At 51.8% G+C, this 27,312-nt stretch overlaps 1 protein-coding gene across 1 annotated transcript; it reads left to right on the forward strand.

Annotated features, from left to right (window-relative positions):
* The first annotated feature begins 974 nt into the window (after positions 1-974).
* Positions 975-25,108, forward strand: Tkt (transketolase). Its single transcript, XM_052189983.1, has 14 exons — positions 975-1,188; positions 9,353-9,470; positions 10,313-10,426; positions 11,092-11,189; positions 15,881-16,072; positions 17,449-17,567; positions 18,458-18,651; positions 19,210-19,374; positions 19,980-20,136; positions 20,248-20,378; positions 20,894-20,977; positions 21,085-21,178; positions 22,140-22,262; positions 23,271-25,108. The coding sequence occupies exons 1-14, from the start codon at positions 1,082-1,084 to the stop codon at positions 23,444-23,446; spliced, it is 1,872 nt and encodes a 623-aa protein (XP_052045943.1). The 5' UTR covers positions 975-1,081; the 3' UTR covers positions 23,447-25,108.
* Positions 25,109-27,312: the final 2,204 nt, after the last annotated feature.

The raw sequence follows: 27,312 nt of genomic DNA on the forward strand, positions 1-27,312 counted from the left end.
CCCTTGGAGACAGGCACCAGGAGGGCCAGCCTCTTTGGGCAGGGCCAGCAGAAGCCAGGAGCTATAACACACCACACTAGCACTCTCACTGGGACGCCTGGGAAACAGGCCAGACAGGGAGCGCTTGGGGGAGGGGTGCTCACTTGCAAAGGCCCATTGTCTCCTGACTCTGAGTTTGAGCTCTGTGGAGGACACGGACCAAAGCTGTACTTGGGCCTTCCTCGGCCTCTGCCCAACACCCATTCACAGGCTTGTCTTTATATGCTCTCTGTAAAATGCAACTTCCTCCTCCGAAAACAGTATTGACCCGAGTGTGTGTCATGGATCCAACGAGACAGATCCTAAGAAACTGTGAAGGAACGCTTTCTGTTACCGCTGCTCATTCCTCTGAGCTCCACCAGACCTGGTAAGAGTAGGTGCTAACTGTCCCTACAGACCTAGAGGTAAACCCAGTAACCTCTCTGAATCCACTGCTGTCCCTAGGCTCTAATAGTCCGAGACCAGCCTGCTCCTAGTAACTTCTCGGTATTACCGTTCTTGGCAGTGTATATTCTTTCTCGTGCCCTGTACAGGCCTGGGATCTTTGTGGACTGGGGAGAGTCTGTTGTGGCGCTACTCACCAGACCTGTAATCTCAATCTGACCTTGCCAAGTCTCAACCTTTTCCTTAGAAAAACGCAATTACTGATGAGTATCTCTCTACTCAGTCCCACTCAAGTCATCCGCGGAACTCTGAGCCATGCCTAGAGCCTGGAATAGTGGCGAAGTTACTTTGTTGCTACTATTAGTGTTTGTGCTTTTAATTCCAACAGAGCACTGTGCCGGGACAGACACCCTAGGCCTGGCGATTTCCAAGTGTCCACTAAATGTGGGGCGTGGCCAGAGGCCACTCGTCGGCCTGGGGTGATTCGGCGCCCCACCCCACCCCCGCCCCACCCCCGCCCCGCCCCCATGGGCGGCTCCAAAGGAGTCTTAACGCGCCCGCCCGCAGCACCCGGCCTCGGTCACTGCCGGTCGCTTCCTGAGCCACCGCTGGCTCTGTGTCTCTTTTCTCAGCGTCCTCGTCCTCGCCCGCCCGCAACATGGAAGGTTACCACAAGCCAGATCAGCAGAAGCTCCAGGCCCTGAAGGACACAGCCAATCGCCTGCGCATCAGCTCTATCCAGGCCACCACCGCAGCAGGCTCGGGGTGAGCGCGCGATTGTGGCGGGGCGGGGAACCGGGTCCCGCGGGCTCGCTGGCTCCGTGTCACGCAGCACGATGTCGCCACGAGGGCGCGGTCAGATGGCGGAGCCTTCCGCTGCTCCGGAGCGGCCGGGTTCGGCCGCGTGGGCCTCGGGTCTCGCGAGCGCCTCCAGCCGGCCCGGGCTTCTCGGTTCCCGCTGCACCCGGGCTCGCCTCCTCGCTCTGCGGGTGCACCCGGGAGGCCACCATGACTGCTGGCGGGAGAACCCTGAGCACGTGTGGGCTCCAGCTCTCTCCAACAGCCTGTTGGTTCCGCTGTTTTGCAGATGGGGAAACTGAGGTTCCGGGTTTATATCCATTGTCCAAGGTCGCAGCCAGTGCTGGAATTTCAGCTCTTGTAGTGTAGGCAGAGAATGTGTGTATAACCCACCATTTTGCAGGAAACTGGGGGCCTACCCTTCTCTGTACCTCCAACCACCATTTGGAGATATCTCTGTATCTCCAAATAAGTGTCCCTTCCTCGACACTTATTGCCTCTCCTGCTCTGTGGGGCTGGGGTTCCGCTTTGAACCCCCGGCGCTGCTGAAGACTCCAGAGTGGGGGCAGGGAGGTGACTGGAGGGTGCAACACAAGAGAGGCTTCGATTAGACCCGAGGCAGGAGGCTGGCGTGCGAGTCTGGGGAGAAGGGGGCTTGCAAAGCTTGTAGAAAGAAGGGGCGAGGCTCATGCGAAATGGGAAGTTCTGGGGTAACGATGTGTGCACACTGGGTGGTTTTAAGAAATTCTAAGGTCTCTATTGGGCCTGGTGTGAGACCTGAGACAGGGAGGGGGGCTTCTTGGGATGGTTTGGGGGATTGGGGAGGGAGTGTTCAAGAACTCAGCCAAGCTGTGAGCTTAGAACAAAGACCAGGATTCTGGATTCTGGCCAGTTTTATACGGGACATATTATTAAACGAGTGTCTCTCTCTGGCCTGTTAGCTTAGGTTCTTACTTACTTACCCCTTTTGCTTTTAAGACTGGGTGTCCTCAGAAGGGCACTGGGAGGCCTTTGCCACCCAGCTTCCCATGCATACTTTGGACCTGTTATCTGTCTTGGTTTTTAGATCGCTGCCTATGATATAGGGTGTTCCCTGCCCAAGTAGAGGCCTGACTTCCTTTCAACACTGTCGTCTCGACCTAGGTTAGCGCAGAGTAGGTCTTCACATCCATATCCTTATTGCTTGTTCTTTACTGGCCTCTGCATCTCCCTCCGGGTCTGAAGTCTAGTCAGAGAGGTGGAGCAGTTGACTTAACTGGTACCTATGCAGCTGAACATTCTGCTAAGGTGGATAAGCATGTAGACCTTCCCAGGAAGACACGAAGTGGGTATTCCTGGGTGACACAGCGTTCTTGGTTTGCAGTGTGATAAGCTACACATGGAGACACTGAAGTGTATGTTGATTTCCCCAGGTAATCCGTAGCTATTTAGTACTGCCTGCTGTGGGGTCGGCCTATCAGAAAGTCCTCTTGGGCACATGGGCGGCATCAGGCTGGAGGGGCAAGAAAAGTCAAGTTCAGTTGGAGAGAAACTAAGTAACATTTACAGCTCTAAGACTTATTTCCAAAGCAGGGGTGGTCTGGGGGTGGGGGGGTTGAAAGTGGCTACAGAGTTACACTGTTTACATTGTAGCCTTAGGCATTCACTGAAGTCTGAAAGTATCCTTGTGCAAATGGAAGAGTTTCCTATACCAAACATTAGCGTGTTGGTTGCCAGTTCCAGCATACATTTTCCTTGCAGAAAGATACTACTTGGAGAAATCTTGTTTTTCAGAAGGAAGTAGCATTGCTCCTCAACCCCTGTCACAAGAATGGTTTTGAAATGCATGTGCAAAGAGTGTACAGAACTATTTGGGGAAGACTTGAGATGTGAATGTAAGGCCGGGCGGTGGTGTCGCACGCCTTTAATCCCAGCACTTGCCAGGCAGAAGCAGGCGGATTTCTGAGTTCTAGGCCAGCCTGGTCTACAGAGATGTGATTGTATTTGGGCTCCTGAATGTTTATTTGGAGGCTCACTACAGTGAGAGAGTTCATCAAATGAAGGCAGGCTCAGTACTGAAGTTCTGACCCAGTCAATTGTAGATAGCTGAACTGGCCTGCCATCTAACCAGTACATCCCATCTTTTGGGACAATTTAGGTGATGGTTTCAGGATGGCAAGAAGTCCTAAATGGATGGACAGCCTTTCCATATTATATCATCAGCACTGTAGACAATAGACTTCACCAGGCCACATAAAGTAAGTACACTGACCTCTGTGTGGGGAGTTGGTGGGCAGTACACCCACGGGCCAGACTCTCCGGTCATCTTTTTCTGCGTGCAGAGGCAGCCATGGCAAGAGACCAACTCACCCCAGCCTTATCAAAGAAACTCCAACGGCCTTGTCAGAAGTGGCCAGGTTGCTGGGGCTGGTAAGAGTTCTCAGCCCTCACCTCGCAGGGCAAGCTTGTGTTAGCCAAATGGAGGCAAGTGTCATTTGAGGGTGCACCAGAGCCAGCCCAATTTAAAGGGGAAGTAGTTTGTGTTTTGAGCTAGTCCCTTAGGCTCTGGGGAGAGGGTAGGGTAGACCGGGACCCGGCTTGTGAGCATGGGAGATAGATAGGTCTAACCCATCTCTGTTTTGAAGAGCAGGTGTGTTTGTCAGGAAGATCCTACTTTTCTCAGAGCTTCCATTTCTCCTTTTTTTTTCCCCCTCTGTGTAGCTCTGGCTGTCCTGGAACTCACCCCAGACCAGGCTGGCCCCTGCCTCCCAAGGGCTGGGATTAAAGGTGTGGGCCACTACCGCCCGACCCATTTCTCCATTTTTAAGTGGGATCTTACAAAAGTGGTTAGTCCACACCCCACCCCACCCCACCCCCACCCTCCATTATTATAATAAGATACATGAGGCAGTCCTAACTTTACAGAAAAAATTTTTTTTTGTTTTGGGGAGGTTTTTTTGTTATTGTTTCTTGGGTTTCGGTTTGGTTGTTGTTTTGGTTTTTGGTTTTTTTTGGCTTGTTTTTGATTTCTGAAGGCAGGGTTTCAGTGTGCAACAGAAATCTGACTGTCCTCAAACTCACCTTGTAGACCAGGGTGATCTTGAACTCACAAAGATCTGCCTGCCTCTGCCTCCCAAGTGCTGGGATTAAAGGCATGTGCCACCCCCCCCCCCCCACCCCAAAGAAAAGGTGTTTGTTTTTATTGTTGTTGTTGTTGTTGTTTTCTTTTGGTTGGGTCTTGTTTGTTTTTAGATTTCTTTATTTATGTATATGAGTGTTTAGCCTATATGTATGTGAACATGCACATGCCTGGTACCTGTGAAAGTCAGAAGAGGACATTTGTATGCCCTGGAACTGGAGTTATGTTTTTTTGGATTTGGCTTTTTCGAGACAGGGTTTCTCCGTCTAGCTCTGGTTGTCCTGGAACTCACTCTGTAGACCAGGTTGGCCTTGAACTCAGAAATCCGCCTGCCTCTGCCTCCCAAGTGCTGGGATTACAGACGTGCGCCGCCACCATCCGGCTGGGAACTGGAGTTATGGATGGTTGTGAGGCAACATGTGGGTGCTAGGAATGGGACCCAGGTTTCTGACAAGAGCAAAAAGTTATTTTAATCCCCCAAGTCTACTCTCCAGCTCAAAGGCACGGTTGTTAAGTTGGATTTTGTAGTTGTTTTTGGTTTGTTATTGTTGTTTAAACTTAAAGTTTTAGATGGAGAAGGTCCAAGTGGAATGTGTGGGTGTGGCTCCTGGTGGGAATATGTATGAGAAGAAACACAGCCAAAGAGGAAGCTGGAGACAGGAGGGGGGGGGTGTTTCACAAACCACAGCACCTCCAGAAAGCACAGCCCAAGTTCACCTAAGGACCTTCCAGGGTTCCACACCACCTATGCTCAGGAGCAAACTTCCAACGGGAAACAGGTAAATAGCATCCAAACTGTGGCTTTTAAATCAGGTCCCTTAGGAGTGAAGCTCAGGGTTCAGAGGGAGTAGGCCCTGGGGCCCAAGCCCTGCTGTGCTGTGGAAATGGTTATTTCCCTGTTCCCCAGCTCTGGCCTTCAGGAATATTCTGACCAGCTGTGCAGAGGGCCCTCTCAGGACTCCAGCCCCTGTGTGGAATCAGCCTCTTGGAGCAGAAAAGGGCCTCCAAGGGCCAGGTCCTTTCAGGCTGCCTCGGGCCTTCTGACTGAGGCAAGAGCAGAGCCTTGCGGTAGAGATTGCCCCAGCGGCGGCAGCAGTGTTTCTCAATCCAGAGTGAAGACACCTGGCCGCTCTTGGACTACTGGGCTCTTTGCCTGGGTAACCCTCTGAGTCAGCAGAGCTAACGGCCAGTATACCTCAGAGTTGGAACAAGAGGTGGGCACTACGTTAGGATCTGCTGAAGATGACCTCACGGCTTCCTGTGAACTCAAACTGGCTCCTAGACATGGCCCTGCGTCTCCAGAGCCTGGTCCTGCAGAATCAAGAGCAGTTCTCTTCCCTCAGTATGCAGGACATCCCTAAGGCGAGGGACCTGAACAGAGCTGGGATTTTAGGTAGGGTGCCCTTGTACCTAGAGGTGATGTGGGCCAGAGCTCACACTGGGACCTCCTGTTCCGAATCCGTGGATGGTGAAGAGCGTGACCGGACGACTTGTCTAGGAAGTACAAACTCCTGAGAAATGCTTTGCAGAATGAAAGGTTTTAAATGTACACTTCTGGCTCGTAATGCTTTTGTGGTACTAGAGGATGGACCCGGAGCCAGGCAAGCACCTACCACTGAATTGTATTCTCAGCTAGTTTTGAGATTTTTTTTTTTATATAATCTACATAGTTATCAAAATTAGTGATTTCATCCCTTCTAATTTTAGGACCTTTCCCAGACTCCGAAAGGTCTTCTCTTGCCCAAGTGCAGTTTCCTTCTCATCCCACACTGGGTCTGATTTCCTGTCTCTGTAAATTTAATTCTTCTGGATACTTAATCATAATGCAGTTGGACAGAATGAGGTCTTTTGGGTCCGGCTCCTTGCGCATGGCATAATACGTCGATGTGTCCATGGTGCCATGAGTTTTCATGCTTCGTTTCCTTCCCAGCTCACGATCCCCTCGTACATCACGCATTTATTTAGCAGTCTCTCTTACCATCCTGCTTTGTCTTACCTCTGCTGACGGCAGGGACAGGTCACCTGGCTCTGAGGGACCAGACAGTCCCAGCCCCAAATGTAAAGTTGTGGTGGTGGCACACACCTTTATTCCCAACACTTGGGATGCAGAGACAGGCAGATCTCTGAGTTTGAGGCCAGCCTGGTCTACAGAACTAATTTTTCTTTTTCTTTTTTTCTTTTTTCTTTCTTTTTTTTTTTTTTTTTTGGCTTTTCAAGACAGGGTTTCTCTGTGTAACCCTGGCTGTCCTGGAACTCACTGTATAGACCAGGCTGGCCTATACAGAAATCCTGCCTGCCTCTTCCTCCCAAGTGCTGGGATTACAGGCGTGCGCCACCACTGCCTGGCTCTCTGAGCCATCTCTAGCTTTTGTTTTGTTTTCAATCTTTTTTCTGGGCTAAAGTGTCAGCTCATACCTTATAAACATTAGGACCCAAGAACCCTCAGACCCATGAAAATAGGCTGGCCATGATATGAGCTCACGATTGTGTACAGATGAGGCAGAGACGGGTGTATCATGGGGCTCAGGTAAGTCCCAGGCCAATGAGATCGTCTGAAAAATCAGCTAAGGTGCACAGCGCCTGGGGAAAGGCGACCGAGGCTCCCATGTGCACGCACCTGTGTGCACCTGCACACGTGGTCACAAGCAGTCTGCTTGTACTTCAGCAGCTTGATTGAGATAGCAGCCGAGTCTATTTGTAACTTCTGTGCAGCACAAAGAGCAGGCGGTAGGGTGGGTACACACCTCCATCTCTGCTCCGCCTATGTCTTCATGTGAACTACACATAGCGCCTGCAGGCATCAGGCTCAGGCAGCCTGGACTGCAGGGAGAGTTCAGTCCTTGGAGCCACAGGTCCCTGTGCTTCTGGCCCCAGAGATGGTCCAAAAACTTGGGCTTCAGAGGGTCTGTCTCCTCGCCACTCAGCACTTTACAGTTTACAGCCTCCTCTCTGTCTTTGGCTCATTCTTTTCTCTGGCGTGGAGTGACTCAGGAGAGCCAGGTCCTGACCTATTCATGAGTAGTTGAAAGCCCTGAAGAAGTTTGGCCAATCAACTTTTGTGTTTGCATTAGCTTTCACTGGGTTACCCAAGCACCCCTTCACAGCATCCTCATTCTTAAACAAAGACACTGAGCCCCAGGAGGTAAGTCTTACCTCCCCTATGGCAGCCCATATCCCCCTCTCAGAAGGCACATGGGGTGCACTTGGTGGGCGTGAAGACTACCTCAGCAGCTGGCCAGATGTGTTTGTTACAGGTTTCCTCTTCCGGGCCTGGTAAGGAGAGCTTAAATCAATGGTTTGTTCTACTTAACAACAAGATCTCTCCTTCCGTGTGTCCTGTGTGAGTCTGGGCATTCCTCTGCCACAGACATCACTGCCATATTCTTGTTCTGAGAGTCCTTAGTTACGGCCTTGCAAGAGTGTCACCCTGCCAGGCGGTGGTGATACACGCCTTTAATCCCAGCACTTAGGAGGCAGAGGCAGGTGGATTTCTGAGTTCGAGGCCAGCCTGGTCTACAGAGTGAGTTCCAGGACAGCCAGGGCTACACAGAGAAACCCTATCTCAAGAAAAAAAAAAGTGTCACCCTGCGGTCAGTAGGCGGAGCCCCTGCTCCTATCTTGCTAAGCACTTCCTTCCCACTGGCTTCCTCACAACAGCCGAGACATTTCACATCCCCCGCCCCACACTCACACACACCACTCAGATTTTTATTACATTCATTTTGTTTTAAAGAGGTCTTTTCAGTTGTGTGCCTGTGTGTGGGTATGTGCATATGCGTGTCGGAGCCAGGAATGAGGCTGCACTCAGGCGGGAAGGGTACTTGGTCCGGGGTGTTCTACACCTGAAGCTGGTGCTGGCAGCCAGGGACTAGGGTCCCTGTGAGACAGCAAGACTTCCTCATTCATGTGTCCTCACCTCCCTCTTTCCAGGTGTAGTGTCTTTCCCCCATGACCAGGAGTTCATAGAGATGGTTAAGTATGAGGCTACTGTGTGTTGGGAACTAAACCAGCATGGACCGGTCTGGACTCCTTTACTAACTTATCTATGCCGAGAGCCATTTACCCCTAACCTGATGGGGAGCCCCAGAGGGGAGGGGCCTGCCGCTGTGCTCCCACCCAGGGTTGCATGTGCTCTTGGGCCTGGCATTGGCATGTTATAGTGTGAAGCGTGTGGACCAGCATCAGGGCTGAGCTGCAGGTGGGGGAGGCTGACCTTCATAGGCTATGGCTAGGCAGACTGGGGCAAGCCAGGAGCTGCAGCCTCTGGCCCCATTCCCAGGGTAGGGACCAGGTTAATCAAGTGATCGTGGGAGACCTGAACTAATCTGGTCTCTAGGATATAATCCTTGTGCTTTCTAAAACCAGTCAGCTATCAAAAATAGAGACCCTACCACTCCAGAACTGGAAGGGCAGGTTCTTGCCTTCTCGAACCCCCCCCCCCTCGGTGCTTGTCTACCAGGCAGGGTTTTCCCTTTATGATATGAGCTTGTGTGTTGCATGGTTTTGAGTGCTAGCTTTCATAGTGTCCATTCAAAACACAACCAGAAAACTAAATGTTTCCGGTTTACAAACCTTCCCTTGTCCCCTGCCCGTAACCCCAGCAGGCAGACCCTGGGGTGGGCAGAATACTTACTCCTCAAAGCAGGTGAGCTCTAGGCCTTGATAGGGCTCCTTGGCCAGTTGTATCATCCCTCCCCTGTCCTTCGATTCCCTCTAGGAACTCCTAGGGAGGGACCAAGTTCTACCCTCACGCTGGGTACTCTGTGGACGGTATGGCAGTCCCTGGGACCCATTAGCACTCCAGATCCTAAGCCATCAACAGTGGCCGTCTTTAAACCATACCATATTTCTAAGGAGTGGGGGCACATGGCTCTGATGGGTCAGGCCTGTGTGAGTCTCCTCAGGACAGGTGTTTCCCCCCCTCCCCGGGCCTCTGACACATGCCAGAGTGGATGTTGTAGGTCAGGGTCTAGCACCATGATGCTCATGTCTGTCTTCTCTTCTTGGCCACAGCCACCCCACATCATGCTGCAGCGCTGCCGAGATCATGTCTGTCCTGTTTTTCCATACCATGCGCTACAAGGCCCTGGATCCCCGGAACCCTCACAATGATCGCTTTGTGCTCTCCAAGGTAAGAGTCCTGGTGCCTGCCACACCTCACACATCCAGTCCCTGGAATTCAGTGTAAGCCCCAGCCCACCCTTCCCCACCTGCTGGCCCTACGCCTCCTTCATGTCTTGTGCCGGTCTGTAAATGTCTTGAACCAATTCCCGAGGTTGATGGATTACTCTTCTGGTAGCCTTGGTACATCAGAAAGACTCTTCCAAATGGGCTATGGGGCGGCAGCAGGACCTGTGCTTCTGCTGGGTGTGTGTGCAGTTTTGATACTGACAGGCAGCACTCAGATCCAGGTCAGAAGGTCTGGATTCCTTATCTTCTGCCTGAGTCCCTCCATTGGCTGGCATCCAGGGGACTATGGCTTGTCCTCCTTGTGAGTGACATTCCGCTGCAGTTTGGGAATTCAGACACCCTGCCTTTCCTCTTCTGGTAAAAATCACAGCCACAGACCATACCACAATTGCCTCCAAATCCACCTGTCCTCTGGCCTGGCTCAACAGCCTCTGGCTTCCCGAGGCAGGCTGTAGGGCTTAGAAGTCTGTCCAAGTATGGTCCACGCCAGAAACAGGGATTAGGGTGGCGGCTGCCCGCCACAGTTTTGGACTCATGCTCCTGCACAGCTGTGCCCCCTGCACCTGTCATAGTGTCTACCCACTTTTGGCTGTGGGAACTTTGGGCTGAAAACCAAGAGTCTGGAGAGGAATGAAAGGGGAGAAGCCTTCCCTGGCTTCCTCATCTGAAATGGATATCCTGGTTGGCCCGCTCAGCCAGGCCCAAGCTCTGTGTGCAGTGGGACCGATCCCAGCAGCTCTGCTCTGATCTCTTCCTGTGCTTCCCCCACCCACCCCCTCACAGGGCCACGCAGCTCCCATCTTATACGCAGTCTGGGCTGAAGCTGGCTTCCTGCCTGAGGCGGAGCTGCTGAACCTGAGGAAGATCAGCTCTGACTTGGATGGGCATCCTGTCCCGGTAAGTCCCCCGACGGGCAGCCCTCCTGGACCTCTGCCTCATCATCTTCATGTCCTGGGTACAAGGAGAGGAATGAGGCAGAGGAGTCCATTATGATGAGGAGGGAGATTGAGGGATGGGAGCACAGCATGTGCTCCCTAGCACGGGGCGAGTCCTTGTATTGACCAAGGATGATCCCTGAGCCATGGGTGGGCACAACCACTCAAGAAGAGAGGTCCCTAGAGAGACTTAAAGGGGTGGTGCTGTGGCACAGAGGCACCTAGGGAATGACTTCAGTGCCAAGTTGATCCCAGCAGCACATGCTGGCATATCACTGGCACACTGTGATGTGGGTATTCACTAGGGCCAGATGCATTACCTATTACATATTATTTCTTTTACTGAACTCTCGCTTCTTTATGTGGTAAGCTGTGCTTAATACACGAGGCCATTAAGGCTCAGAGAGGTTTAGTTCCCAGCCTGAAGCCACATAGTTCACAGGACAGGGTTTGGAACTGAACCCACTCTCTCGTAGTGACTTTGCTGTCTGAATAGGAAGGGCCTTCTGCAGGGAGGGGCTCACTCACTGCCTCTGGATGCCGATGCTGCCCTGACTGCCGTGGGGGTGTGTACGTTGGAAGCAAACAGATGGACCCTTGAATAATTATGGATCTCTCTTATGACAGAAACAAGCCTTCACGGATGTGGCCACTGGTTCCCTGGGCCAGGGTCTGGGAGCTGCTTGTGGGATGGCATACACAGGCAAATACTTCGACAAAGCCAGGTAACCCCTGCTCCCCACTTGGTAACTTTGAGAGGGGTTCCTCAGTGGCTCAGGCTAAGCCGGCCCACAGTGCCCCTGGCTGTTCTTGCCTGACTGGGGCTAAATAAGATACACACATGCAGTCGGTCTTCTGCTCTGAAAGCCCGAAGCTGGTGATACAGGCAGCACCTTTCCAGATGAGACAGACTTGGAGGACAGAAGGGACCCGCCCCAGAGTCTGGCTGCCAGGCCAGGTTTGCCCCCTGAGTACATGGGTACACAGTGCTACCACACAGACGCAGTCTAGTGCCTGGACCCTGGAAGCGTCAGTCAGAGGAGCCTGCCTCCCACCCCCATGTCTGACTGGGCACCAGGAAGCTTGGCCTGGGTTACCTACCTTTGCCTTTGAAGAGGATTAAATTGTGTTCCAGAGGGTTCCAGGGTCCTAGGGTCACCTCCCATTGGCTAGTTCAGAGACTACAGTCTGCTGGGTAGGTTTAGCTATTCTGGCACCAGGTGGTTTGTAGACCTCCTGGTGCCCTAAGGACAGATTTCAGCCACATTGGTCTGCTATGGACCGGTTGCATCAGGAAGCAGAGTGTACAGGCTGCTAGGAGTCACCACTGGTCAAGAACAGCTCCTCCAGCCAGCCCATCCTGTGGGAGCAAGGCTGAGCGCTAACTTTCAGCTAGATAAGCAAGGCCCGTGAGGTGGGAGAGGCATGAGGATGAGGTAACTAGGGAGAATACGCACCTAGATCCTCTGGTCTTGCTCTGAGTGTCTAGAAGGCACACCCATAGTCCCCAGGTGCCCTGTGGGCAAAGAAATTCCTAGGAAAACTAGAGAGGACTGGCCTATAGCCAGAGACGTTCCACTTCCCTGAGGCCAACCCTGCAGAAGAGTGGCCTCGGCCAGGTCCCTCTGAGGACAGGTAGGTGGCTGCAGGAAGCTTGACTGCTCTCCCCACAGGCTGGAGAGCACCTACTGTTTGCAGGAAGTTTCTTGGCATTGAGGGACTTTCCTATCAGTCTCTAGGAGAGCCCCAACCCTTCTAGGACCCAACCTCCAGTCCAGGGTCACCGACATGACAGCCATTGTTGCTTTGAGCTTTAGGGACTGGCGTAGCCACACCCAGAAGTGATTCACTCTGAGGTGAGGTATCTCCGAGAATGAGGTGTATGCTTAAGAACTGGCCTAGAACCATAGATGTGAGTTAATTATTCCCTACAGTTGCTTGAAATAATTCCCTGTGAAGGATCATTTCCTGACCTCAACATAATAGAACAAGTCAGTGTAGAGAGAAAGGCTTTAGTAAGTTCCCAGAGGCGGTGTTGGCTTAGAGCCAGGCTTGCTGAGACCTGGGCCCTCAGACAGTACCCAGAGGGTGGGGGGCCTCAGATGGCTTAGGGCACCAAGAGATTATCAGGCCCAGCCAGGCACCCATGCTGATAGAACTGAGTGGGCAACTGCCATGGTCGCCCTGTGAGCTTTTAAAAGTTTGATTTTGTTTTTAAGATCATTTATTCACCAACAATAACAATTTTTTTTAAAAAAGCTTCTCAGTGTTTTCAAATTCCTAGTGTATGTCATTCTTTGAGATTCAAGGACAATAAAACATTGTCCCAGGGTTTTCAAAATCACAATACTTTAAACACATGTCTAACAGTCTTCACAATCTATAATTTGCATAGCTAAAATTCTTATTTACAAGAATAAAATACACTAAGTTTAGTAGCACCTCCAAAAAACTATATCCTAGAGAGATATTCAATGAAAAACATAATTTAAAATTCAGATCTCCCAGAAACCTTGAATTTCTGATCATCCTGCCTCCGTTTCTTTTCTTAACCCCTTTCCCTAATTTCAAGCTAATAATGTATTTCTTGCACACTAAGTCTCCATAAAAAGGTTTACAAATTTGTAATCCTAATATTAAGTTCAAACACACTGCCTCCCTCCCTCCCGTCCCCGCCACCCATTTTCCGTAAGGCAGACACACATAGCATCCGTGACAAGGGATGGAGGTCAGGATGACTGGAGAATAATGAGACATCGGGTTCCATTACCTGCTGAGCCCTAAAACATCTTAACAGTCATGGGCATTTTCTCAGTGTTAAACAAGCAAGAGCTGTTTTAGTGGCTGTATAATGTCCTGTAGACATACTCTGTATCATTTAGCCTGTCTTCTGTTGGACATGCAAGGTGGTCTCCAGATAGTTCTGCTGTGAGCACTGGCTTTATCTTTATCTGAGCTCATGAATTCATCTTTGCAGGCCCTGACCCTTATTTTGGTTTCTCCACTAATCTAGCAGAGCTTTTATTTCTGCAGTCTAAAGAGCAGAGTAAATGGAATTCATCACAATTAGCATTAAGCCTGCATGCTGGACAGGGTGTGCCTTTAATCCCTCCTTCCAGGTTGAAAAGCTGAGTCAAGGCTGCATGGTGAGACCCTGTCTTCACAACAAAAAGAACCACACACAGAGACAGGCACCTCTACTTGAACTGGCCTAAGTCTGTAGTTTTTAAGCACATCTCATATCTTTGATTGATTGATTGATTGATTGATTTTTTGGTGTTTTTCGAGACGGGTTTGTCTGTGTTGCCCTGGCTGGCTTGGAACTCACTCTGTAGACCAGGCTGGTCTTGAACTCAGAAATCTGCCTGCCTCTGCCTCCCAAGTGCTGGGATTAAAGGCACGTGCCACAACCGCCTGGCTAAGGTCTTGATTACAGTAAGTTAGCAACTGTTCCACTGCCCCAGCCCCAACATCTTTGAGTCTTTTGAACCCTGAGTAAGCCTAATATTGAGAGTTCTGTCATTGACTGGGTGCCTTTTTAATTAACAGTCTCTCACAGAGATACTAATACCTGTATTCAAATGAATCACTGTGTAGTAGCAACCCCTAACTCTTGACTTCTCCAGCTAAGGTTAACTGGGGCTTCTCTAGACCTCCATATCTATGCAGACTAGCATCTCAGGACCTCAGGGTCCCCTCCTCACCTTAGTCTTTTGACCCTCTGGGGCCACCAGCCTTGTCTCTGACCTTGACATACAAGACTATGCTATAACTCTGCACCAGCTTAGCTCCTGTCTGGCTTTCTGGAAGTGTGTTGACAGTCATTCAACTCCCCCAGAAGCTCTTTCTGGAGGTCAGGATCCCTACATGCCTGCCTCTCCATGGAGATCCTTTTGGGGAGCTGCTGGGTCAAGCTAGTGCTTCTTTGGGATGTTGGAGCCCCTGGTAACCTACAGGGAGAGAAGAGGCAACTTAGGAAAACCAAGATCCAAAAAAGCACGCGTCTGACATATGTGCCCTCCTGGCCAGGGTAACCAGTGGCCCCATCTAATGAACACTTCTAAGAGAAGCCCCAGGCGGGAACTGTGGCCCTGGCCAGTGCCTGCGGAAGTGCTGAGTCATACTGACAGCTCTGCCTGGCACTGGGCCTACAGTCAGTTTGAGGGCCTTTCTCAGGAGCAGCTAAGGAGTATCTATGTCCTATGTGAGCCTGGCCAGGCGGAGCCACACAGCTGGACACTGACACTAGTCAGGGTGTGGGGGTACCTCACCCCCATCCTATCACCCCTCCTGGATGCATTTCTACACAGCAAGGAGCTGCCAGTGCAGGATACAGTAGGATGTAACCTTCAAACAGGTCCCTTGACTGTGGAATGTTTTCTTGGTCTCTGTGGATTTGGGGAATTCACCTCAAGAAGGTCACTCAGGTCAGGGTCCAGCATCAGCCATGGTGCCGCCTCACCTCCTCTTCTGAGTCTCAGAACCACACCCCTGCCTCTAGCCCCACCCCTCTTCACCCCTCTCTCCAATGGTGGTCAACGAAGCTTGTGTTCTCTGAGTGCTGTGTCCTGATTTCATTGACACACTGCTCTGAGAAGACCACACTGTTGAGAGGAAGCCCCAGAGGAGAAAGCCTACCTCTGAGGCACCTAGTGTTGTGATTATAAAAAGGTAAAGAGAGATAAAGATACATTCTATAGTGGTGTGTGGCGAGGTGTGGGGTAAGGGGGTGCCTCGGTGGGCTCATGCTAAGGCCTCCCTCCCCCCTCCCCCCCCCCCCAGGAACCAGCCACACAACTGTATAGTATAGAATAGCATTTATTCAGGGCATGGGGAGGGGGGTTAAGAGCGAGTAGAGGCAGAGAAAGGTAGAGTAGAGAAGTAGAGGCCGGCCATGACTGTGTGGAGAGTGGGAAACAGAAGGGGGAAGAGAAGTAAACAGGAAGCAGGACTAAGAGAGAGGAGGGGGCTAGCAGTCCCTCTGAGAGTGGGCCAGGCCTGCCTGGCTGTTGCCAGGTAACTGGGGTGGAGCTTAGACAGAATCCTAACACCTAGTCCCTACACTGAGGGATTGTGTCTGTTCTTCCCCTGACTGGAATGAGCCTGGCTCTCCAGGTCTATCCTGTTAGAGGCCTGCCTCAAGCCCATCAAACCATGCCTCCTTGCTTTCCTCTTGTCCCATATCATGTCCCACCAGCCAGTCCTGTGGCATCTTTGTGGGGTGTGGACCAGCCATTAGGATCCTAGTGGCACCTTTGACCCTCCCATATCCCTGTTGCCCGCTCTCCGTACTTACTCCCAGGTGGCTGGCTGGCTGCACCTCTACTGGATAGGTTTTTCTGGGAACGGTGGTGTTGAGGGCTTCACACTTCCCAGGGGAGAGGGACCAGCCCTACAACCTGCCTTTTATCCACAGCTACCGAGTCTATTGCATGCTGGGAGACGGGGAGGTGTCCGAGGGCTCCGTCTGGGAGGCCATGGCCTTCGCTGGGATTTACAAGCTGGACAACCTCGTTGCCATTTTTGACATCAACCGGCTGGGCCAGAGCGACCCAGCCCCGCTGCAGCACCAGGTGGACATTTACCAGAAGCGCTGTGAGGCCTTTGGGTACGTATGCATGGCTGTGGCCTGAGAAGGGCCCTTTTACATGGCTGCATGGCTTACCACCTAGACACAGTTATGTGAGGCTAAGTTAGTGAGGCTAAGGACATGATGCACTGAACATGAGGATGGGACCAGGAACTCCGTGTCTCCTCCACTCCAGCCAGCCTGGAGGTTAGGGACAGGCTTCCTCTCCTAGCGACATGGTGTCAGGCCTTCTGAGCTCCCCCCTGAGTTTTCATTGATAGTGAATTCAAAATCAAGAGTCACAAAGCAGAAAAGCACGTGCCCGCCTGAAGGCTCCTCACTCACCTCAGCATTTCTCCTCAGCCCCAGAGACAAGACACTCTGGAGCTGGTGGCTCTGGGGTGCCACACTGAGGGCGGTTTAGAGGCCTGGGTGAGCATCCCAGCTGCCCTTTGTAATGAATCTAGGCCTCTGATTGTTGGCGGGAACACCCACCAAGGTTGCCTTGACCTTACATAGGGAGGAGATGGGGGTTAGGGAGATTCTTTCTGTTGGGCAGATGAAGAAATAACCACTACAAGCCTGCGGGGTCTTTTCAAGATCGTAAGTGTCTGGGAACTTGAGTAGAATCCCCAGGTGTCTATGTCAGTTGTACCTGTGGCCAGACTCTTTGAGTGTTCATACAACTTGCTCTGTGACCTTGAACAAGTTACTGTATGTGTGTGTGTGTGTGTGTGTGAGAGAGAGAGTTTTGCTGAGGATGGGACTGGGTCCTCATGTGTTTGGCAAACCCTAAGCTTACCACTGAGCTACATACATACAGTCTTTATTAATATGCCCAAAAAGGTGATGGTGTGGGCCTAGCTCAATGCTAATGTTCTTTCCTAGCATTGAGCCTAGCATGGGCCTAGCATGGTTAAGTCCTTGGCTTCAATCCCCAACTGGGAATGGGATGTTCAGATGCACAGAGCTGTCCCAGTTACTTGTCACGTGGTAGATAACGTGATTGAGCGTGTAAAAGTTTGCAGCATCTGTGGAGGTCAGGTGTGTCCTCCAGATAAACACTGTGAGCCGGACATTTTATGAATCTAATAACAAGTGACTTCCAAACCCAGTGCATGGCCTGGAGAATGGTTTAGGAGGAAATGAGCGGATCAGGACAGAAGCGCACACATGAGCTAAGCTCTGGATTGTTCGGAAGGAGGGAAATTAAAACTCACCAAAGCAAGCAGAATAACGTAGGGGAAGGAAATCAAGCTGCATTGGAAACAGGGGCTTAGACCTTCCAGCTGGAGTCTGGCCATGGGGTGGCAGGCACGGAAGCTCCCAGATGCGGGGCCACATCGTCCCCTGAGGGCTTTTCAGGCTGCTCTGGCACCTGGCTGCCCCTTACCCTGTGCCACCTCTGTCCCCAGCTGGCACGCTATCATCGTGGACGGGCACAGCGTGGAGGAGCTGTGCAAGGCCTTTGGTCAGGCCAAGCACCAACCAACAGCCATCATCGCCAAGACCTTCAAGGGCCGCGGGATCTCAGGTCTGTGTGTGAGCTCCCCAACACCACTGCCTCCCCTGAGCCTGGAAAAAATGCCCTTTGCTGTCCCCCAAAGTGACTGGTCTCAACTGAACCGAAGGGACAGCAAGTGTCCTGAAGGAAGCAGCCCCTGGACCCTACCCTAGTGTGGGGTGTCGCTTGGTGGAGTGTCCCTGCCTGCTCCGGCCATCTGCCCTGGGTCGCAGTGTAGCACAGCGCTGCACAGCCCAGGAGCTCCTGGAAAGACCCAAATTCTCCCCAAGGAAGCAATGCAATGGAGTAGTGGGTAGCAGGGGCCTTCACCAGTCCCAAAGCAGGCAGAGTCCCAGTGCAACACCAGGGGTGAGCTCCAGACCCCAAGGCTTCCATTAACCCTTGCCTACTTTAAAGATGGAAAAATCAGAGTATAGGTCATCAGAGACAACGAGAACTCTCACCCTAGTTCAAATGTTTAAAAAAAGACCAGCTAGGACCAGCATTGTGTGGTGTGTCCCAGCATTTTGGTGGTAGAGGCGGAGGAGAGTTTTAGGCTAACCTGGGCTATGGGCTGCTCTGTTCCTGGGATTCGGCGGCTTTAGGAGACTTCAGAGGGTAGTAAGCCTCTCAGAGGATGGGAGGAAGTACTCTCTCTCCCTTCTGGCCATCGGCTTTGTCTTCTGACAGGGATTCCTCACAACTTCCCCGCAAAACTGAGTCTGAGTTCCCCAGCAGACTTTTCTGCATGGGCTATGGAGACTGGGGCCAGGGCCCACGGGGACCGTGGCAAAGGGACACGCATCTGCCCACACATGGCTCCTCCTCTTCCTGTTCACCTGAGCCATCACTCTGAGTGACGGCCAGAGGTCCACCACTGGACATTCTCACCCGACCTTCTGTCTGCTCCCGTCCCGCAGGGATCGAAGACAAGGAGGCGTGGCACGGGAAGCCCCTCCCTAAGAACATGGCTGAGCAGATCATCCAGGAGATTTACAGCCAGGTTCAGAGCAAAAAGAAGATCCTGGCCACGCCCCCTCAGGAGGACGCCCCTTCTGTGGACATTGCCAACATCCGGATGCCCACCCCGCCCAGCTATAAAGTGGGGGACAAGGTACATAGATGGTAGACCTGATTCTTTGGCTTCCCACGGTCTAGGTCAAGATGTGCCTTCTCAGGGGTGGGGGGACTGTGAGAATGTTTGGCGAAAGAGGGGAGCTCGGGCTCCTGTCTGCTACTGGATGGGGGAGGTATGTGCCTGCAGAGGCTCAGAGAGGCCAGCGGACTTACCTAAGGTTGCACAGTAAGCTTCTAGTTGAAATGATTGCAGAGTTCAGGACTGCTTCAGAGTCTGGCAGAAGCAAGGCAGAGCTGTCTGGATCTAGGTTTCTCCTGGAGTAAACCAGATGCAGCCTGCATCTGGACTTTCTGGCTCTGGGGCCCTTGTCTTCCCAGGTGTGGGCAGTTCCCGGAGTAACTGGCCTCGTTTTCTGTTTCTCTTTTTGTGTTGTTGTTTTCAGTCTCAAGTTCCACATTCTCTTGCCTTCACCTCCCTAGTGCTAGAGTTACAAGCGTGTACTGCTCCCATGTTCCCAAGAGTCAGGCAAGACTCTAGACCCCGCCCCCACACATGGGCCTCCATGGTACTCAGAGCCTTTGCTCCTCCCCACAGATAGCCACCCGGAAGGCCTACGGACTGGCCCTCGCCAAGCTGGGCCACGCCAGTGACCGCATCATCGCCCTGGATGGAGACACCAAAAATTCCACCTTCTCGGAGCTCTTCAAAAAGGAACACCCAGACCGCTTCATTGAGTGCTACATTGCTGAGCAGAACATGGTGGGTGCCTGGGTGGGCTGAGGACACAGACAGCCATGGCTTCAGGGCTGCTATGACCTTACCCCCAGGCTGAAGCTCTTTCTCCCTAGGGCAGCCATACTGGCAATGTCGAGTGACAGCCATGGGTCAGCTGAGAGTAAACCGCAAGAGTAACTAGAACCCACATTGACCTTCGACCTTGCTTAGCCAATGTTGGGGATGGTTATTCCCGAGGGATACTTACACATGGAAGGGGAGGAGCTTGTATGTAGGACAGTTAATGGTGGTAAAGGGGGTCTGCTCATCTATAGAGCTTTTTTCTTTTTTTTAATGGGCTCTTATGTAGCCTAGGATGCCCTAGATATATATGTAGCTAAGGCTAGTTTGAATTCCTGACCCTTCTATGCCCCAAGTTTCTGGGATACAACCATACCTGGTGTCAAAGGAAGATGATTTTAAGAGTTTTGAAATGATTATTTCAAGTCAAAGGAGTTTGGGAAACAGATGGCAGAGTCGCAGGTTCACAGGCGTCTCTCGGGGGTTAGCAGGCTAGGATCACAGCCTCTTCCGCTTCCCACATGTGGCCTCGGGAGGGTTCTGGGCTGACCTGGCCCTCCTGCCCTCAGGTGAGCATTGCTGTGGGCTGTGCCACCCGCGACAGGACAGTACCCTTCTGCAGCACCTTCGCGGCCTTCTTCACACGGGCCTTCGACCAGATTCGCATGGCCGCCATCTCTGAGAGCAACATCAACCTCTGTGGCTCCCACTGTGGTGTGTCCATCGGTGAGTTTAGGCCTGTTACTAGCATGGGTGCCCTTCTTGCCTTAAGCAAGTGCATGTGGGAGGGCGTGTTGGAATCAGGGAGCCAATCATCAGCTTCTTTCCATACTCCAGGGGAAGACGGGCCCTCTCAGATGGCCCTGGAAGACCTGGCCATGTTTCGGTCAGTCCCTATGTCTACCGTCTTTTACCCAAGTGATGGAGTTGCGACAGAGAAGGCAGTGGAATTAGCAGCCAATACAAAGGTTAGTCCTGTGGTTGTTCTTTTAGAAGCTAGCTCTTCCACAGAGACAGAAGAGGCCAGGGCAAGGTAGGGCTGGTGGCCTGCTGCCACCAGGGAGGTATTTCCTGGCTGTGTCCCTGGTGTTTGTATGGAACAAGACTGAAGAACGAAGCATACCTTTCGCAGTGCATCATGGCAGACGCGGCCAGTTGGTCAGCACTCTGCCTGTTTGACCGCTGATGATGTTTGCCCTCCTTGAGTTGAAGAACAGTAAACAGAGGGAGTCTCTGCGCCAGTGACCTGCCTCAGACTGGCATATAGAGTTTCCCGTGTGACCCCTGAGAGCCGCGGCCAGCCTTACTGTGGCATTCTGGGGAGCAGCCCCTCTGAGAAGCCAGGCCAGTCCACCTTTTAGAAGTTGCTTCCGTTCTGAGATTAGCCAAGCTGTGGGTGCTTCTCAAGTGCTCAGACATGCCACCTACAGAGAACCAACTCCATCTCTCTGCCATAGCGCCCGTTTATCTGTTCCAATCTCAGGGCATCTGCTTCATCCGGACCAGCCGCCCAGAAAATGCCATTATCTATAGCAACAACGAGGATTTCCAGGTTGGCCAAGCCAAGGTCAGTGCCCTGCGTGTGTGAGAGAACCGGAGACAGCCACCCACCCTGCTGCTTCTCCTACTCTCAGACCCTGCTCTGGCCCCTCACTGGCCCCTTGTCACCCGCAGGTGGTCCTGAAGAGCAAGGATGATCAGGTGACAGTGATCGGGGCTGGTGTAACTCTGCACGAGGCCTTGGCTGCTGCCGAGATGCTGAAGAAAGGTAAGAAGAAAGGGACCAGGGAGGTCACAGGCTGAGCACTGCCGCCCTCATGTTCCAGGGTGGAAGGTCAACATTTAAGTCATCTAGTTAAGTGCTGATGGCAGTAACTGAAGCCACCCTTTGAGCCATTACGCCATGTCCAGGAGAATGCTAAGTTCTAGTGACTACAGACCCACCCAGTGGATCAGATCAGATCAGGGGCCCTGGAGCCTGCCAGGGAAACTGACATCACAGCTCTGCTGGGCACTAGTTAAATGAATTATTCACCATCTTTGTGTCTCAGTTTCCCCATGTGTAAACTGGTACTTAACCTTTATGACGATCCCGAGGCCCTAGGTGTGCCTTGGCATTCATACATTCATACTATTATTATTATAAATACAATGTTAACTGGTGATATGGACAAAGCATCAGCCTTATCCTCTCAATAAGATCACCATACATGTCACATCTCAAGCCTGTGAGCACCAGGAAATAAAGGGCGGGCCCTTGGTTAGCCGGTCTGAGTGGCCTGTGTAATGTGTGGGGATGAACAGGACTGGGGCTGTAGCAAGCGGGCCTGAGAGGTCAAGAAGGCCCCGCCCTGGCAGGACAGTCTAGGCAGCTGGGTGTGGCGAGATAGCTTTTCTTCTGAGAAAGTCACTCTGGCTACACCTCTTCTCATTACCCCAAAACCCTTTACAATAGATCAGACATCTGAAGTCTTCCCCTTATCTTCAAAGGCGTGGGAGGATAAGAGCCCCATATTCTGCTCCAGTAGTCAGTCCACAGGGCACACAGCTGACCACTGTCTCCCAAAGGGGAGAGATAAAGTAAAGGCTCGACGGTGAGAACAAGCGCACAAGGGCTTGTTCTCTAGGCCCGAGACACCCCACTCAGGACAAGGGGTCGTTAGTTCTACCACAGGGAAAAGTACGGCGCCCAGCCTTTCTCTTAGCTGCACTCTGGTCCTCCCTCACAGAGAAGATCAGCATCCGTGTGCTGGACCCCTTCACCATCAAGCCCCTGGACAGGAAGCTCATTCTTGACTCTGCTAGAGCCACCAAAGGCAGGATCCTCACTGTGGAGGACCACTACTACGAAGGTAACTGGGGCTGCCCCAGACCACCTAGGGAAGGCAAGAGAGAACGGTAGGGGCCAGGGGGCCAAGAGGTAGACGTGACTTTAAATTCCACCTTTGCCACTCTCACAGCCTGGCGGGGCCTCATGGAGTGGAGCCAGCCAGCAACAGTGAGTTAGCTAGGTCCCTAAACCAGAGCCCAAAGTCTCAGAAGAGGCTGGGTCTCAGCTGTACTGATGAAGGCTCTGGGTTTTCTGGCTACAACTGAACTCCTGGGCCTTTTTGAGTCCTCTACGACAAGTACATGCCAGTTCTTACAGAAGTCGCTGAGGAAGAGACGGGCTTAGACTCTAAGGTCAAGTGCACAACTTGTGGGGTGGAGCTGACCTCCACCTGTACCATGCATGTGTGCATGCACTAAATAGGCTCTGCGGTCTTCAGAGGACCTCTGTTCAATCCCTAGCACCCACACAGCACTTCCCAAGCATCTATAGCTCCTTCTGGCCTCTGAGGGCACGGAGCAAGCATGTGGCTCACAGACATGCAGGCAAAACACTCCTTACACACTTAAAAAAAATTACATAAAGCTAAGTGTTGGCTAAATTCCAGGTCTCAGTAGGTAAAGACAGGCGAATCTCTGAATTCAAAGACCACCTTGATCTACATAGGGAGTTCTAGGCCAGTCAAAGCTACAAACACATAGATGTGGGGCTCTCTGATCGTAGGGTCCTTGCCTAGTGTGCATGAAGCCCTAGGTTCGATCTCCAGCTCTACATAAAATCTGCCAAGTGGATTAAGGTTGTAATCTCAACACAGGAAGTTCAAGGTCATCCTAGACTAAGTGTTAGTCTGAGGCTATCCTGGGCTATCTCAAAAGAAGGAGAGTTCCCATTTGGACTTAGAATAAGTCATGAGAGCCCTGGTGGGTTAGTGATGCCTGCTCTGGCAAGGGCTGTGGCGCACCTGCAGTTATATGCAGTCTTTGCCATCTCCGGCTCAGGACTAAGACCTCTCTGACTTTCCTCTGCTCAGGTGGCATAGGAGAGGCAGTGTCTGCCGCCGTAGTGGGCGAACCCGGAGTCACCGTCACTCGCCTGGCTGTCAGCCAAGTACCACGAAGCGGGAAGCCAGCCGAGCTGCTGAAGATGTTTGGTATTGACAAGGACGCCATTGTACAAGCTGTGAAGGGCCTTGTCACCAAGGGCTAAGGAGGGCATGGGATGCCGGGTGGGTGACCTACACATTCCGCAAAGGCTCTGGCAAAGGTGCTCAGAGGTGTACTGGGTAGAGAGGTAAATATATGTTTTGAGAAAAAAAAAAATTAATCCTCAGACTTTTTCTTTGCTGTGCCAGTTTGGGAAGGGGACTGGGAAAGGGAGGAAGAGAGCTGGCTCTCTAGGCTTGGGTCAGGATCTAGATGTTCCCCGGAATGCCCCTCTCCAGTTAAGCCTCTGCATAGCCAGAGCTGCTCCCACCTAGTCATAGCCAGAGACACTCACTGTAGCCTGCCCTTACCCAGCCCTTCCCTCACCAGGGTTCCTTCCTGCCATATAAAACCCTCCTGGGTCCTCCATAGCTGCCTCGTGGCCCCCACGGTCCCACAGCTCCTCCTTTTATGATGGCTACTGCTAAGCTTCCTAGAAATTCCTCAGTGCCCTTAGAGAGGATGGGGCCCATTTGTGGAGCTATACGCCTAAGTCTGCCCCTTGAGTTGACAAACTGCTCAGTTATTGAGCTGCCTGGCCAGCTCCGTCTGTGCCAAGGAAATGGATGGTACCATCTCCAGAAACAGCAGAGAAGGTAGGTAGGTCTCAGGGAAATGACAGGGACTCCTCAGTGGGTGATCTTAGGGCAAACCCTGGGAGTCCTTGAGCTCCACATATCAGGAACTCTCCTTCACTGAGAAAACAAGGCAGGACAATTGAGGAACTTTTCGGCCAAGAGTGTGGAGTTCAGACATAACTACAATGTGTTTTCTTATGTAGTTCTTAACAACAAAAAACAGAGTTAAACCAGGGGTTTGAGGTGCTTGGTCTCCACCTGGTGGCCATCCGTGGTATTACAGCGCTAAGCACACTCCACAGAGGATTCCAAGGACGGAGAGACTAGGAAAGGTGTGTTTTCTGAGCTCTGGAAAGAATTGCTCACAGTACTTGGAGGTGACTGTGACATTTCTGAACTTTGTGTACATTTTACTTAATCCTTACTACAAGATACCATTTTAAAAGACTTGCTATGTATTGTAATGCTAAATTCTGTACCCAAAGGTCTACGGGCTTTTGTTGTGCAAACCTTCCTTAATTTAAAACTATTGTTTAAATTAAAATAGTCACAGTCAATTACTAGAGGGATTAGAGGTAGGAGGGGTTTTTGTTTGGTTGGTTTTTGGTTTGTTTGTTTGTTTGGTTTGGTTTTTTGAGACAGGGTTTCTCTGTGTAGCCCTGGCTGTCCTGGAACTCACTCTTTAGACCAGGCTGGCCTCAAACTCAGAAATCCACCTGCTTCTGCCTCCCAAGTGCTGGGATTACAGGCGTGCACCACCACTCGGCAGATTAGAGGATTTTGAGTTACCTGATTGGGAGTTGCAGATATCGGAGAGGGGAGATGGACCATGAGCACGTAGCCTAGAGAAAAAGCAAGTATGTGGGACACACTGCTGGGGAGGTAGCCAGGCCAGCAGTTAGGAAAGTAGATTTGGGTTCAGCGGGTAAGAGCACCGACTGCTCTTCCGAAAGTCAAATTCCAGAACCCACATGCTGGTTCACAACCAACTGTCATGGGATCCCATGCCCTCTTCTGGTGTCTGAAGACAGTTACAGTCTACTCACATAATAAACAAACAAACAAATAAATAAATAAATAAATAACTAGTTGTGGTTTTTGTTTGTTTGTGTTTTTGTTTTTTAAAGAAACTAGCCGGGCAGTGGTGGCGCACGCCTTTAATCCCAGCACTTGGGAGGCAGAGGCAGGTGGATTTCTGAGTTCGAGGCCACCCTGGAAGAACTGCAACTTGGGTTTTTGTGGCTACATTTTTGTCCTTGTGGCCTCCTTAAAGGAGACACTATGTAGTCAGCCTTAGAAGTCCTTGTCCTGCAGTACAGGATGATGGGAACCACCTTGCAGCTCAGTACCCTTGTGTGTCAGCAAAACCATTGTTCTCCCTAGAGGTTCTCCCATGAAAAGATGTTTCCAGAAGGAAATGGGACAAGTATGCCCAGCTTAGGACCTGTGAGGAACTGCTGTGCCCCACCTGCTGGTTGTCTGTGGGCCCAGGCATGTGCAAGGCTGGGGGAGGGGTGCCTGAGCTGGTACCTTGCTCCAAGAACTTCACAGGTGCCTGGGCCCACCAGCCAGCAGGAACAGTTAGGACAGAAGTGTACACAGATGGCTTCCGAGGAGTTTGTATGAGGTGGATCAGTCCCCAATACAGCCCCAGGAAGAGCTCTGGGGACCACTTGACTTCCAAAGCAGAGTCTTCCCTCACCGTCCGGGCTGCCCAGCCTCTCCAAGGCTCGCACTCCCCCAAGGAGATGTAAGAGCTTGAGCAGGCAGCCAGATGCCTGGGGGGGGGGGGTGGGTGAATGGGCTGCAGGAGCTCAACTCAGACAGTCTGCAACATCAAAGACTCAGGAACCTGACATTTAGGGACCCAAGAGCCCTGAGGAGTCAGTGAAACTACTGTGGGGAGTTTTGGTTTGGTTTGGTTTTGCTTGTCTTTTACTGAGGATTCTAGAGTGTGCTGGAATCCCAGATACCTAGGCCCTAAACCCGAGGAACCCTTCGCTTCCCCTCAGCCCTGGGAGGGTGGGAAGTCTGGACGGAGCATTCCGCAGCTCCTGGGCCTGGTCAGGGCCAAGGCTTGAGGCTGCAGTAAGGTCTGACTTTCCCTGGACCAGTGAGTGAGCCAGCAAGGGCTCCTGTCACTCACACCATCTCAGGGCCAGACAGCGGCCTGCCCGCGGCAGCAGGAAGGAAGGTGTCCTGCTCACTCCTCAGTGTCCAGCTGACTAAGTGGCAGGGCTGGAGAGACTTCCAGATCACACCTGTGGGGGAGCAAAAACCACCCACCCACCCCCATCTTCCGCACTGTGGGGGAGGAGTCATCTCCCCAGGCTCCTGTCCTCATCTGTTAAGTGGGAACAAAGACAGCTCCCTTGGACTTCTGGGAGGATGAGCTGTGACACATTACATAATACCATCGGTACACTGTCCGATAAGGGCTCAAAGATGTTGCTTTTCAGAGCGGTTCATTCAGGGCAAGCGAGTAGCCTCCAGCACCAGGTTTCCTGTGACTACAGACATGGGGCTGCCTTCAGTATGTGAGTCAGGCCCAGAACTCAGGAAGCTGGCCCAGCATCCTTGGCTCTTAGACTTTATGATGACTGTCATTATTAACACAGCCCCGTCAAGTTTAAAGAGATCTAATGACATGCTATATGGTTCACCTTTCAAAATACAAGTCAGTGGGTTTGTGTGTGTGTGTGTGTGTGTTGGTTTTTTGTTTTTGTTTTTTTCTGGTATACTCACCAAGCTGTGCAACATGTTATCATCCCTGAATAGGGAATGTGTGCCTTTTAGCCACCACCCCCATGGCTGCCATCCACACTTCCGGCTACAAAGCTGGGGTGACATCCATCCACACTCCTCCCAAGCACCCCTTCCTTCCCCGGGTATGTGCATGTGACAGGGGTCTGGACCAGACCTCTGCCCTCCATCCTCCCTTTTTAGAGTGTTGGAAAAGGTAAGAGAAAAGCCCTAGCAGGTCTCTGTGAGATTCCAGAAGTCAGGCCCCTCCGGCAGGGATCTGGGATTTATCAGCATGTGGATTTGAAGTACTAGCCACAGAAAATAGGTTAAGTATACAATATAGGCAGGAGTGGTAACCGCAAGGCCCAGCAGAAGCCCCCAGAACAGGATTCTTTTTCTTTTTTCTTTTTTTTAAGATTTATTTATTTGTTTTATGTATATGAGTACACTGTAGCTGTCTTCAGACACACCAGAAGAGGGCATCAGATCCCAATACAGATGGTTGTGAGCCACCATGTGGTTGCTGGGAATTGAACTCAGGACCTCT

Source organism: Apodemus sylvaticus, chromosome 8 (assembly GCF_947179515.1).
Source record: "Apodemus sylvaticus chromosome 8, mApoSyl1.1, whole genome shotgun sequence".
NCBI lineage: Eukaryota > Metazoa > Chordata > Mammalia > Rodentia > Muridae > Apodemus > Apodemus sylvaticus.